The 15235-nt window shown below is 48.7% G+C and overlaps 1 gene segment (V, D, J or C); it reads right to left on the bottom strand.

The window, feature by feature from the left end:
• Positions 1 to 3673: 3673 nt before the first annotated feature.
• LOC101176513 overlaps positions 3674 to 15235 on the bottom strand; it is a 651183-nt gene continuing 639621 nt past the window's right edge. The window contains 4 exon segments of the C gene segment in view: positions 3674 to 4225; positions 5181 to 5288; positions 6165 to 6209; positions 8048 to 8320. Of these exon segments, the coding sequence occupies positions 5182 to 5288; positions 6165 to 6209; positions 8048 to 8320 (425 nt within the window).

Consider the following 15235-nt stretch of genomic DNA (forward strand, 5'->3'; position numbering starts at 1 on the left):
GCTTTCCCACAGCCCCTGTCCTCCAGGCTTTGTTGGATAGATGTGTGCCTGCCTGGGGGCTGCCCTGAGCAAGGGGCCACCACTCAGGCTTTGCTTGTTCTGAAGTTCTTGACAAGTTACTTTAGCTCTTGGCAAAACTGTGAAACATTGACTCACCTGACCACTTCCTCTACTAATCCCCACTTTCCTTTCTCCTGTACTCCCCACTCCTCACACTCAGCTCCCCCCACCCAGAGCCTAACTGCAGGAGTCATTCACTTATTCATTTAATGGCATCTGTTGTGTGCCAGGCACTGTTCTAGTTACTGGGGACACATTGATGACAAGGAACATTCTCATCCCACAGAGCACACAGGCCAGGGGACTTCCACACCAGGATGATACCTGATAATAAGGTGCTATAGGCCTGTCTGTATATGTGATCCCAGGGGAGTTGGATTTTATGTTTGGACCTAAAAAATAAGCAACCCCTTAAGACTCAGATGGCTGCCACCAGTGAGGGTAACAGCAGAGGGGTTGCTCTGTCAGAGCTGAAGACCCCACCAGGATGCTCCTGAAGCACGTGCTTGCGTAGCCTGCCCTTTCTCCTGAGTGGCTGTGACTCCAGTTGCACTCAGAGGTCAAGTCTTCAAGTGAAGTTTCAGAGAGTCCTCTAGAATCTTAGGCCTGGGGCCGCAAGAGCTCATTTAGTCCATTCTTCTGCCTTTGGGACTGGCCTGTGCTTAAGTCTTTTGGGACAGTAGGGCATGTGTCCAGAGAAGTCCCTTCTACAACTGGCCTTAGTAACATGTTCCCTGCTGGGATGTCGGCCTGAGGTTGGGTCCAGGTTGGTAGAGCTGCAGCTGCAGCCCAAGGCCCTGGCCGGGCTATTCATGACTGTTTTCCAGGTCTCCTCAGCCGCCTATTCCCTCCAGGCGAAGCAATGCCCAGTTCCTTATAGCTGGGCCCTCTGCACTGAGAGGCTTTGCTGTGGTGGCGCTAGGCTCAGTGCTGACCTGCCTGGTGGGCACAGGAGCCCTTCTCCTGAGCCTCCTCACAAGGCCACTCTAATTCCCTCTGACATCCCAGGTAGGCCCTGGAGCCAGACATGCGAGCAGAGCAGTCGGAGATGGATGGAGTTTCTGTCCCCACCCCCAACACTTGCTCACCCTCAACCCACTTGCTCCTGGTCCACCCCTCTGACCTCTGCCCTAACTGGCTTTATGTTTAACAGCCTCAGACATGAGGGAAGGTTCTTGCTGAATAGAGGATCTCCTGGATTTAGATGGAAATTTCTCAGGCGTGGAGCTGAGCCTGCTCTCCGGATGGCCCCCAACCTGCCAGGGCCTTGTCATCCTGCCTCCCTGCTTGGGTGTGGGTGGGTCCATAGCCCCTGCTGCATCACCTTGCATAGATCTGCGGGCGGCCTTGGGGGACCAGTGACTGCTGGGCTTTGCTGCCTGAGGGCACTGGGCTGGCAGGCCTCCCCAGGCCTCCACAGGCTCCCGCAGGCCTCCCCGGGCCTCCACAGGCTCCCGCAGGCCTCCCCGGCCTCCACAGGCTCCCGCAGGCCTCCCCGGGCCTCCACAGGCTCCCGCAGGCCTCCCCGGGCCTCCACAGGCTCCCGCAGGCCTCCCCGGGCCTCCACAGGCTCCCGCAGGCCTCCCCGGGCCTCCACAGGCTCCCGCAGGCTTCCTGCAGGCCTCCACAGGCTCCCGCAGGCCTCCACAGGTCTCCACAGGCTCCCGCAGGTCTCCTGCAGTCTGGGTCTCCTCTGAGGTTCTTGGAGGGGTCTATCTTTGACCCCTTCACTGCCTTCCAGGCTCTTGTCTCCTTCCCTCAGCCATATGACCTCTGTGTCACTGCAGCCAACTCAAAGGAGCAGACCTGCCTCCCCAGCCACCCACACTTCTCTCGCCTGAATCTTTTTTCTATAGAGCAAAATGAAGTACCACTTCAGGGGGAAAAGAAAGAGAAACTAACTGGTCCTCAGTTTTTAATGGTTGATAAAGGCTTGCTCTATTAACCCTCCCAGGGGCATTTTCATTTAATACAGGGAAGAGAATGCTTTAATTATAAGAAATTCCCAGTGGTGGAATCTCTGGCATTGTGTCAGACTGGTGAGGAGGTAGAGGCCCCCCAGAGCTCCCCGAAGGTGGCAAACCCCGCCTTTGTGAAGGTGGTATGGTCCTACCACGTGCAAGAGTGACCCTGCTGTGATGGAGGTCCGAGCCCTTTCCCTTTGGTGTTCTTTAAGGGGACTGTATTTAGGTGAGAGATGGGGCAGCTTAGAAAGAACTGGGGATTCTGTGACTGCCCTCAGTAGGGCTGACCAGGAGAAGGGACAATGGTTCTTAATTCTACAGGAGTCACAGAATCAGAGGTGCAGGGAGTGGGAGGTAGCCTCCAGTCCTACCCGACATTTTGTAAGTGGCAACACATAAGCCTGTAGAGCGGAGGGACGTGCTCTAGGTCACCTATTAAAGCTGGTACAGGTTAAGTATCCCTAATTCAAAAATCTGAAATTTGAAATGCTCCAAAATCTGAAACTTTTAAAATGTCAACATGATGCTCAAAGGAAATGCTCATCGGGGCGTCTTGGATTTCAGATTTTTAGATTAGGGATGCCGAATTGGTAAGTGTAATGCTAATATTCCACCCCCAGCCTCAAAAAAAATCCAAAACCTGAACTCTTCTGGTACCAAGCATTTCAGATAAGGGATACTCAACCTGTAGCTCCATCCCTGTGAAAAGAAGCAGGCCTGAATTGTAGCTGAGAGGATTTATATATTTCTGGCTGGATGGTCAGACGCATCGGGGAACCACGGAGGTATTCAGGGATGGAACCCCCTCCCACCCCGGGCACTGGTAAGCCTCAGTTTTGGGTCTTGGTAGCTGTGCTTGCTGGGTGGATGGTGGAGTGGTCTCTAAGTTGTGTTGCCCTCAGCATCCATGACCCTGGGGAAAGGTGCCCTGGCAGCAGGAGTCTCAGGAGGGAGAGTGCAGTGTGCTGTGGACCCCAGGGAGCCCCATGTCTTTTCTCCTAGGTGAGAGCTCGAGGCATCTACTCTCCTCGGTCAAATCTCTGGGCTTGTGGGGAGACAGCTCATCTCCTTTTTCCTCATTCTCACATCCGGGATGGTGGGAACATAAAGTCCTGCTGGGGTCACAGCCTCCTCTCAACCTTGCTCCTGGTGTCAGATTGGGCACCTCAAAGGGCTGGCGTGGGGCTGGATCAGGCAGCAGAGTGGTGGGTGGTCCCCAGCCATGAATTTGTGAGACAATGCACCTTTTCAGTGGAAACCCAGTCTGAGAGGAGAGGCAAAGGGAATACTCCTGGCGGGCAGGAGACAGTGGGTGGCATTTTGGGGACACTTGCTGTGTGGTCCCTGTCTGCTGCAGGTCACTGCCACCCATGTGTATGGGCTCCTGTTATGGGTGGTCCCGTGGTGTGGCATGAGAGTGGAAGAGGAGCGGTCCAAGCTGGTAGGTGGGTTTTCCTGGCCCTCAGCATAGCCTGCTAAGTGGAAGCTTTTAGAGGTTATTCCAAGAAGAGGTTGACTTAGGCAGCTTGTTGAATGAGGCTTCCTGGACAGCATCATAGACAAATGCCTTGGTTTTTCTCTGCCCAGCTAGTGATTACCAGCAAGCAGAAAATGACTCCTACCAAACCCAGTCAAACAGAGGCACAGTCTCTGCTCCTCCAAATCATTTTAATGAAGCCATTGGCAGCAGGATATACAACACGCCCAGATACACAGCATAGCAGGGCTTCCATAATGAGGTAATTTCCCCCCACGTCTTGAGAAGAAGAATAGTATGTATTTCTTTATGAACACTATTTAAAAAATATAAACCCCTCACAACATTCTCCAGGACCTCGAGCCCAAGAGAACCAACTGAGGATCCATCATCTGTGGGATGGCGGAGGCAGTCTCTGGGGATCGGGAGGGAATGTGCACAGCCAGGGGAGGCTGCAGCAGCCTTGCCTCTGCCGTGAATGTCAGGCAGTGCCAAGCAGCAATAAGGGAACAGAGAGGGTGACAGCAGTGTTTTGCAGCTCTTCAGCAATCTTAATCACAAATTCAGGTAGGATCCAGTTGGGGCATTGCCGGCGGGGGCACAGAGGTGGTAGCAGCTGTCTCCTCCATGGGGGTGGGAGAGTTCCCTCTATTTGGAGAGGGAGAAGAGGGGTGATGCGGAGGAAGGAGCAAGGGAGCACAGGCTGTCATACAATCTTGCAGATCTGGAATGAGGAAGAACAGAAGTCAGGCTGGACACTGAGGTAGGGCCAGGACTGTTAGGGCTGTGATGGAGATGGCTCTGTTTGGGGCTGTGTGGTAGAGTTCTAGGAGCAAATGGATCCTGGAGTTCTTATTTTTTTTTTTTTATTATTTGAGACAGGATCTTGCTTTGTCTTCCAGGCTGGAGTGCAGTGGCACGATTGCAGCTCATTGCAGCCTCAACCTTCCAGGGCTCAAGTGATCCTCCCGTCTCAGACTCTTAAGTAGCTGGGACTACAGGTGTGCACCACCACACCTGGCTAATTTTTTCACTTTTTGTAAAGGCGGGATCTCCCTATGTTGCCCAGGCTGGTCTCCAGCTCCTGTGCTCCTCCTGCCTCTGCCTCCCAAAGTGCTGGGATTACAGGTGTGAGCCCCCACACCCAGCCTGGAGTTTTTTTGATGGTGGTGGAACAGGATGCAGTTGTCAGCAAGACGACTGGGGACCCTGGGGGAGGAGGGTGTGGAGACTTTAGCCAGGATTAGGGTATGAGCATAATGTCTTCTTTCTATTGAGCTAAGAGAGCCATACTGGGGAGAGAGGACATGAGGAGAGGCCTTGGGGGCCCCTTTAGGTTACACGGTGAGAGAAGTACAACACAAGGCATGTGGTGTACACGAGTGTCTCTCTTCTTCCACTCATTAGCTGTGTGGCCTCAGTTTCTTCATTTCTAAACAACTGTTCTTCTACCTCATAGGGGAGTTCAACTGAGGCAGCTGAAATGAGTATGTTTTACAGTGTTTCAGGCCATTGTTACTGCACAAGAGGAATTTGTAACAGGAAGAAATAGGAGAGTTTGGTGGGCTCAGGCTTTGGACTTAAAAGCAAGACCCTGCAGGGAGGTTTGCTCTCAGAGCTTAGGATGCACCCAGAGACCCGCGTCCCTAAGCCCCACTCCCAGCTTCAAGGCCCCTCACCTCAGCTGGACCACAGCCGCAGCGTCATGAGCAGATTAAACCCGGCCACTTTCAGGAGGAGGATTCGGAACCCCATCACTGACAGGTTTTGAAAGTTTAGGTTCATATCTGTAAAACCAAGAGGCCACAGCGGTTATGGGCTTGCATGTCCCAGGCCTGCATGGCCTGCAGGACACACCCACGGTTTTCCCCAAGGCAGAGCAGGCTGGGTGGGGGAGGCCTGCGGCTCCTGCCTCTCCTCTCCCTTGCAGCTTCTGTGCATATCCCCTTACAAACAGATTTTGTGCATTCTTCCAGGACCAACAGTATTGTGTTTCAAGACAAAAACACCGACTAGACTTACTTGGCTCTTATTTTATTTCTGAGCCCTTCTGGGGATGGGGTAGGTGCTCAGAATTTATCATCACAATCCCTTGGGTCCAGATGGGCCCCTTAGTGAGTTCCGCTACCGCGGGAGGGATGACTCAATAAGACAACTCAAATGGAAATGAATATGGGCCCAGGGTGGGTGTGAGGAGTGGTAGGGGATTCTTGAGAGACAGGACCATTGCCTAGAGCCTATGTGAGTACTGTTGCTTGTCTTGAAAGAAGGCGAAACCTCTTGGCTGTCCTCAGGATGATCTGGTTAGTTTAGGGCTATCCCTAAGGGAGTCAGAAATTTCACAGCTGGGCCACCCAGAAGCTCTCTCTGGCTCTTTTGACAGTGGAACTATTGAACGGAATACAGAGGCCTAGGAGAGAGTCCTTGGTCTATTGAAGCTAGAAACTCATCCTCAAAGTGCTTAGAATGGAAAGTCAGCGATGGTGAGAAGGATTCGGGAGAGACCCCACCCAGCTCTGGGCAGGTCTTGAACCGCTGTTTCAATTCCTCATCATTCATTCCCAGATCTACTAATTTCTTCCCACTCCTTCATCCAGGCAGGGTTATCGCGGGTTCATCACTTCCGCAATCCTGTGCAAACCCAGGCTAGACCCCTGTCTTACCTGTTTCAAAGCTTTTCTCGACCAGCTTGACATCACAGAGACTTTCTAAAAGGAAAAACACAGACATTCTTTCAGCATCCAGAGCAGGCTGACTCTCCCACCCCAGACCTCCTAGTTCTTGGGCAGGTGAACATCTACAGCCTTTCCATGCCTCCTTGTGGAGAGATCTGGAGGGAACTTACAGCATATGGGCACCTGCTAGGGAGAGCCCCTGGCCCTGGCCGGACCGATACCTCGGCTCCTGGACACCGTTTCTATCTACTCAATGTACACTGTTTGTACAAAGCACATGTTGCATGACACAAGCCACAGGTGCCATCACACATAGACCCTGCTCTTGCCTGGCTTCATTCTGGAGTCCAATGGAGGCAGCGAGGCATACACAGTGGCAAGGGCCAGAAAGAGTATAAACAGGTATTTTCATGTGTTCCAAAAAGTTTTGATCCCTGCACCCCAAATATTTCCTTGGTTTCATCTTAGTAAACGGCACTATCATTGACTCAGCTGCTCAGGCCAAAATCCAGCCGCCTTCCTTGATCCCCTTTGCTTTCTCATCCCTGCATGGTTCTACCTTTGAAACCTGAACGGTGTTGGTTACCTCCCTGCCACCGCCCTGCCCAGGCCTCCATCATCTCTCTGCTGCAATTGCTCCCTTTCTGCCTCTATTCTTGGCTTATAACCCACTCTCCACACAGCACTCAGACTGATCTTTAAGAAAAGCAGGCTGGGTGTGGTGGCTCACGACTGTAATCCCAGCACTTTGGGAGGCTGAAGCGGGTGGATCACCTGAGGTCAGGAGTTCGAGACCCGCCTGGCCAACATAGTGAAACCCTATCCCTACTAAAAATACAAAAAATTAGCTGGGCGTGGTGGCAGGTGCCTGTAATCCCAGCTACTCGGGAGGCTGAGGCAGGAGAATCACTTGAACCTGGGAGGCGGAGGCTGCAGTGAGCCAAGAGGCACCATTGCACTCCAGCCTGGGCAACAAGAGCAAAACTCCGTCTCAAAAAAAAAAAAAAAAAAGAAAAGCAAATTAGGTGTCCCTCCCCTGCTTGAAGCTGATCAACAGCTTTCTGGTGTACTTAGAATACTGTCTGCCCTCTCATGGCCTAGGAGGTCCTGTGACCCGGCCCTGCCTCCTTCATTCAACTCATTCCTGCTGCTCTTCTCCTTTCTCATTGAGCTCCTGTCCCAGGCCTCTACAGGGTCCTCTCCCTGCCCTTGGTATGGCTGGTACCTTCAAGTAGCATTTCTTCAGAGAGCCCTTCCCTGACTTTTGTCCTGAAGGTGGTTGTTTTCTCAACCCTGAGTTAAAACACATTCCAATCTGAAGTTATCTGGACTTTTCCCAGCTGACAGATGGGCTCCCCCAACTAGAATGGAGCTTCCTTTGGGCACACCCCTCATCTGACTTTTTATTCCTCCACTTCAGCACCTGGTGCATTCATGTGCCGGCACAATTGGTGGGTTAATGAGTGACTGCATGAGATTGACTTAGTGAGCTGGGAAAGATTTTTTGGCAGACAGGGAGAAATAAGGAGAGGCAACTTGGAGAAGGGGTTTAGAATGAGGCCTAGAAGAGCAGTAAGGGGCAAACAATCCGAGCAAAGGCAGGCAGGAAGGAACTCAGTTGGAGAGACTGAGGCTGGGCCAAGTGCCCTCTCCTGCCAGCTTCTCTTCATCTGCTTTTTTCCCGTGTCATTCTCCGGACTGCCAGAACAAGGCTCACTGTTTCTTAGTGAAAAGAGGGTTTTGGTGGCAATGGATGAGGCCGAGACCACCAATCAGAGGAGTTTTAGACATCATTGACCAGACCTCTGGGCAGAACCAGGCCATTCCTGAAGCAAGGAAACAGCCTGCGAAAGCACCAAAGCTGCCCTTACCTGGGCTGGGGAAGAAGGTGTCTGCTGGAACAATGCTGTCGTTGAAGGCGTTTGCACATGCAAAATCAGATTTGTTGCTCCAGGCCACAGCACTGTTGCTCTTGAAGTCCATAGACCTCATGTCTAGCACAGTTTTGTCTGTGATATACACGTCGGAATCCTTACTTTGTGACACATTTATTTGAGAATCAAAATCGGTGAATAGGCAGATAGACTTGTCACTGGATTTAGAGTCTCTCAGCTGGTACACGGCAGGGTCAGGGTTCTGGATATCTGTGGGACAAGAGGATCAGGGTTAGGACATGATCTCATTTCCCTCTTTGCCCCAACCCAGGCTGGAGTCCAGATGCCAGTGATGGACAAGAGCGGGGCTCCGTGGGGCTGGCAAGTCACGGTCTCATGCTTTATATGGGAAATAGCATCTTAGAAACCAGCTGCTCGTGATGGACTGGGACTCAGGGACAGGCACGAGCTATCAATCTCAGCCAAGAGGCCATGATTTCAGTGAACGTTCACGGCCAGGCCTGGCCTGCCACTCAAGGAAACCTGAAATGCAGGGCTACTTAATAATACTGCTTATTCTTCTATTTAATAGGATCTTCTTCAAAACCCCAGCAATATAACTCTGGCAGAGCAAAGACAGGCATGGGAAAAAGGCCCAGCAAGGCAAACTGTACATCTTGGAATCTGGAGTGGTCTCCCCAACTTAGGCTGGGCATTAGCAGAATAGGAGGTTTATGTTACGTTGGCACTAAGTTGGGAAATCTATCACATCACCATGAGATTGCTCTCTCATTGATAGAGGTTTTGAACTATAAATCAGAACACCTGCGTCTAAGCCCCGGCACTACCCGGCACTACTTGATATAAGGCCTTGAGCAAGTCACAGCAGCTCCTTACATCTCAGGAATTTCATCTGCAAAATGAATATGTTGCCTCATCCACCATCCTAGCCGGGCTTTTCTGAGAAAGAAATGAGAGCTTCTCCATATAAACATCTATTTAATAATCTGTAAAGTACCAAACAAATGTTAGTTGGAGCCATTGACCCTGCCAGAATATAGCCATGATAAAGTGCTAGTGAGTCATGGAGAGCCGCAGCGTCTATCCTTCACCCTCAGAAAGCAGGAGCTGCCGGAGTCTTTTCCTTAGTGCTGAGACTCATTCTTTAGTATTTCCGTAGGATTTTGTGTTTTTAATGTGACTCTCATTGTTTATTCTTTCCCACCTCCTGCCTTTTGAGGAGGAAGCAGAGGTTTGTTGGAGGATTTGCATGTTGGGGCCACCCAGAGAGTTTCCAGCAGGGTGGGGATTAGAATTTCCCACCCAGTGGTTCTCTGCTCCCACAGCCCCTCACATGCGCACAACATTTCTCAGACGCTGATGATTCCCCGACAGTTGCTGAGCCAGCCATGGTGGCCTCGGCAATGCAGACATCCAGCTGGATCCAAAACCAAAGAAATCAGCCCCTGGGATGCTGAGTGGGGGCAGAGCTGCCTGCAACATGGGGCTGGCCCTCGAGCAGTGGAGCAGGGGTGGGCTCCATGGTCAGAGGGGAGAGACACCCAGAGCTTTGGCTCCAGAGGATTCTGCCTACTTCCCTCCTCATACTTGGGTGGCCTGACATCACTCTGGGTGAAGGCCCTAAGGCATAGTTACTTTGCTGGGAAGGGACAGACAGAAAGCCATTAGCTCTACCAACACGTCCCCCTGATTGTTAGTCATCAGTGGGGGTATTGGGTGGCACTGCAGAGGGGGACAGGAGTCTGGAAGTGCTGATCTTCAAGGCAGGGGATCAGGTGCCACCAGATGCAGGTTGGCTTTAAAGAGGAAAGGGGGTGGCTTTGTGGGGCAGAAACCCAACTTTAAGTCCTGGTTAAACACTCACTCAAGTCCTGGGGCTGGTTGGTGTCAGACTGGAGAAAATCTAGGCTGCTCTGTCTAGTATAATAGTCTCTAGCTACATGTGGCTGTTGAAATAAAAATTAGTCAATGTGAAATAAAATGTTTTCAATTAAAAATGGAAGCTTCATTTCAAGAGCTCAATAGCCACATGCAGCTGGTGGCTATTGTATGGGACAGTGCAGAGAACATTTCCATTGCCACAGAAAGTTCTAGTGGACACTGTTGGTCTAGAAAGCGCAATGCCACAGAACACAAGACTCTGAGAAATGGCAGCAGGCGCTGAGTTAGAGGTACTTAATTTTTTTTAGTCTTTTTATACTTTCATCCCATGTACTTTTTATACTTTTTATCCCCGTGTACCTCTAGTTCAATCTTATCTCTTCGCCACTTTTAATTTGGAGGTCTGTCTGCCAGAGCCCTTTGGGGAGAGACATCCTATTCTACCCTAGTAAGAAAAACACATCCCATCACTGATGATATCAGAAGGTAGGCTTGGCAAGACAGAACCAATTTTTTAATGTGGAAGTTCAGCTATTCTAGATCCTAAACTGTCCTTTAAATTCAAGATTTAGGAACTGCAGAAGCACATGTGCTGTAGTGCTTTAGGTCCCTAGGGACACAGCAGTGATTGAAAGCTTCCTTACCATTAAATCTGTCCCCTGTATTTTGGCACTAGGGACCCAGAAATCAGAATTAGTGACACTCACTCTGGGTCCCACTGAGGCTCTAGTGAGCATCAGGAAACTGTGGGCATGGGCAGACGTACGGGGAGAAATGGAAACTCTGGTTCCTTTGCCAGATTGGAGCTGGGAGGTAACACCTTCATACCATTCCCAGTGTCTCTATTACAGAATCCCTTAGGTTTCTCCTCCTCTAAGGTGTGGGATGACCCCTCTCAGAGCCCACTGAGGAAGGAGAGGGGAGGTCCGCGGCACCATAGCTGGCTCCTCTCACCTTCGCTGCTGGTCTGCATCTCTAAATCGGATTCTCAGTTTCCCAATGGCTGGCCCCGGCCCTAATTTCTGTATTCTCTTGAACGCTCTAGTATTTCCTTTTTCCATGCCTAAAAAGACATCTTCTCTGACTGCTTTTCAACCAATTTTATTAGCAGATATATACTTAGGCTACAATGCATGTGCCTTGATTAATCCCAAGATCATGCCTTCTTTCTTGTTGTTCCCTATGCCCAGAGCTCCCCTTCTCTCCTTTCTCTGCCCAGACAGATCTTACCCATCTTTCAGGGCTCAATGAATCCTTTGTACCACATGAAGCTTCTCAATCTAGGCCAACTTTTCAGCCAGGGCCCTACGCCCTCTGCATCTCTGTTGTGTCCATTGACATCATCAACTGGTCAATACTAAAATAGTTTTCAGGCTGCTTAATTTACAATAGTTCTGTACCTTTGTCTAGTTTTTATACCACTTGAGGACAGGACAGGAATCTATCTTACACTTCATACTCAGTCTAATATTTGATAGAGTGATAGTCACATAGAAGGCATTTTACAATACCCATTGAACGATTAAAGTCAAATTTTAATGTGTTTGACCTAGAGAAACATGAATATTCAAGATAGATAGTGATGCTTTTCCCTTCCCAGACCTCTGTAAGAAAATTAGTTACAACATCATCAGCAAGCCTCACCACAGTAATAAGTGGTATCCCCAGAGAAAGGATTAGTGTCACTGGCCCACGGGGTTGCACACGGTGCCACCTGGGATGACTCACCAGATATAATGAACACATGGGTCCCTTTCCCAAATGTGAGTTTATCAGTTGTTCCTCCAGTATTCACACCACGGGTGACACCATTGCAGGAACTCACAGGACCTACCTATTACTTAAATAAGGGAAACACTGATCTCCCCCACAAGGCAGGAGAATCACACTCCTAAGAGTTAGACCTTCTGCTCTTTTGCACTGAAATTTTGCTTCTGATATGAAAGTTCTCCTGCTGTTCCATTCTGCTGTAGTTCCCTGGGCTGAGGTTGGGATTTCCTATGATTTCAATAAACCAATAATTCAGTAGAACAAAAACCTCAATTCCAGGCAGCAGTATCTTGGATATGTTTGTGGAAGGTTCAGGGGTACGTACTTGCTCATCGCCTGCCTCATGGTTCCTAAGGTCCCAGCCTAAGGATGATGTCTGCAGAGCACTGAGTGCTGGATGGGAGGATTTTCTGGGGATGGGTGGAAGAAACCATTTCGGAGCCCACAGAGGAAAATACCTGGGCTCAAGTCGGCATTTTGGACAAAGAAGAAATAGTTGTCTGTCCTCCCTTGCTCTCCTGCTTCATTCTACTTACTTGGCCAGATGCTCAGCCTGGTCCCTGATCCAAAGATTATCTTGGAAGCACTGCTGTACCCCCACTGTGGGTAAGGTCTTTGAGATAACCTTCTTGATGCTAATCTGCTGGAAGCCACTGGGGTCTCAGAGCAACATTCTAAAAGGCTCACTGGGTCTTTGTTGCTTACATCTTTTATTTCCCAAGGAAGCAATTCCCCTTTCCCTTTATGACAGTGTAAACCTTAGTATAAGCAAAGCCTCAATAATAATAATTATAATAATATTTTAGAAAAGCTACTACTTATTATTTTTTTGCATTCTGGCCATTATCTTATATTATTATGATGTAGTTATAGTCATTTTGCTGTTGAGAAAGTGGAGGCTTTATTGAAAACAGCCGGTGAGAGTAGAGCCCAAATGTTCCCCAGGTCTGTGGGCCTCCGTCTACATTGCCTCTATACCTTGTAATTGCATGTGGTATACTTGCCCTTCAGTTAGGGGTCTGGGCCACTTTTACCCTTAGGAGGAAGTTGAAAACTCTCCTAACTCCAGGGAGGAAGATTCTATGAGTAGGGATCCCCATACTATGTTTATTAGCCAATCCAGGGAATTTAGCTACCTGCTGCAATAAAAGAGAATTTGTGTTTGCCATTAACTCATCTCTTTCCCCCAAGGGCACTTAGCTAATTTCCTGAATGTTCAGATTATCTGGTACTGACATTATCAGCTTCGCTTGAAAGCACTGAGTATTTGGAACTCTTTTTATGCTTCTATAAATTATTCTGCTCAGATTTTCATTTACTCAGTTGGTTCTTGGCACTTCTGTGTTTCATATGAGAAATGGGAACATTTTAAGTCACCAAGAGAGCTTGTAGAAATGGAAAATGAGTGCTTCTCAATATATCCCCAAGTTTGCTATAAATCATCGCCTGTTTTCTCATAGACAAGTGGTCAGTTCTTTTTGCACTGGTCACTTGCAGGGTCATACTCACATGGGTGTACAGCCAGCCTGGTCCCTGCTCCAAAAATCAGCTTATTGTAGCCACCAGAAAACACACAATCAGATGGCGCTTTACAAGAACTCTAACCTGGGCAGGGCCAGCCTGGCTGGGGGCATTCCATCTCCTGTCCCTGTTTTCCAGGCTCCCCCAAGTCAAACTTTCTCTGACAAGAGAGAAAAGTCTCACCTATCAGGTCTTAATTCCTCCTGCTCACTCCTGAAGATGCATTAGAGGCCTCATTGATGCTGATTATTTCTTTCTAATCATCAGGAAATAGCTTCATTTTATTTTGGCAATTGTTGAACACCTAGGCAACTGTGCAGCAAATGCTCCAGCCACTGTCGGAACAGCTCCGGGGCAGATTAGATGCAGGCGTCAACATGCAGGATCTACGATGCCCCAACACTTTGCAGGGTTTACCTACTAGAAACAATGGCAACTTTAACGCCTTTTTCCAAATGTGAATTTTTGGTCTTCTTTGTACACACGTTTCTAACACAACCTGGACCTGTATATTTCCAAGATGATTCTGCTTCTAATGGAGAAAAGTTTCCTTAGAACAAATCTTTTCTGGGTGGTCTCTCAAGTGCAGACAGACTTCGTATATTTATCATTAGACCTCTTTCTTTTTTGCTGCTAGAACTCATTTGTGCTGCTTACTTATCGAGAGATTGTAAACCTTCCACCTCTGATCTCTGGTTCTTGAGAAATATGATAGGTTTCAAGCTTGATAAATTCAGCCTGAACCATGGCTGAGAAGAGGCTTTGATGAAGCACACACATGAACAGATAAATACAGAGATTCTCTTCCCTGAGACACCGGCCTTCTCCCACCATGGACATCTGGATGGATTCTGCAATCTCCTGGTTTTGAGGTCTAACAACTCTCTCTGTTAGAGAATACTTGTTAATGTCTAAATCATGACTCTTCTAGCCAGAAGGCATTTTTTTTCCCACGATCATTTGTTTGGTGACACCTATGTGCCAGGCACTGTGCTGAGCTGTAGAGATGTGAGGATGAAAAAGGGTCCTGCCCTCATGGAGCTTAAGGTATAGTGGAGGATGTGTGTATGTACCAGGCAATGAGAACTAGAGGCTAGTCATGTCTTCTGTTGTGCTTCCATTGCAACTTGCATGTACCTCCACTATGACATGGTGACAATGGGCTATAGTTGTCTGTTTGCACTCTGAACTCCTGGATGGCAGAGACTCTTCCTCCTTTCCTGGATGGCAGAGACCCTCCCTCCTTCCCTCCTTTCCTCCGTTCCTTCCTTCCTCCCTCCCTCCCGGTCCTTCCTCTCCTTCCTCTCCTTTCTTTCCTTCCCTTCCCTCCCATTCCCTTCCTCACGCTTAGCATAGTGCTTGGAATAAAATAAATGTCCAATAAATACTTGTTGAATACGTAAACCCTCTAAATATTTCCATTCATTTCTAATTCAGTTCTGCTATCTTCTTTTATTAGGACTATTTCATTTCTTCTTTAACTTCTATATAGTTCCTTTTTACAAACTTTTTATTATTTTTATGGCATTATTTAGGCTCTAAGTTCTTCCTATATCTCTCAATTGGATGTGCAGTTTTGAGAAAGTGTGTCCAATGCCCAGAGTCTTTGGGAAGCATAATTCATCACCTTTCATGAAAACTAAATGGTAACAAAAATAAATCTTTTGGCATAATCAGTTACAGCTTCTTTTCTGATAAAGATCTTTTGTCTCAAAGGAATCTGTCTCTGCAATGATGAAATGGCCAATTCCCATCGGCAAATACTACCGTTAGAAAACAGACTATTAAGCTAGTGGCTAGGAATTAAAATTTCAAGATATTCAAGCCTCATAAAGAAACATGAAAAATTAGTTCAGGAGGTAGAGATTCATCATCTAAGAAAGCAGAGTAGGGGCTTTCTGTGTCTTTGGCCAGAGCCTAAGTTTGGGTACTTACTTGGTTGCACTTGGAGTCTTGTTCCACTCCCAAAAGTAAGTGCTCTCCTGCCCGTGT

The sequence above is a fragment of the Nomascus leucogenys genome, chromosome 22a, assembly GCF_006542625.1.
Source record: "Nomascus leucogenys isolate Asia chromosome 22a, Asia_NLE_v1, whole genome shotgun sequence".
Classification (NCBI taxonomy): domain Eukaryota; kingdom Metazoa; phylum Chordata; class Mammalia; order Primates; family Hylobatidae; genus Nomascus; species Nomascus leucogenys.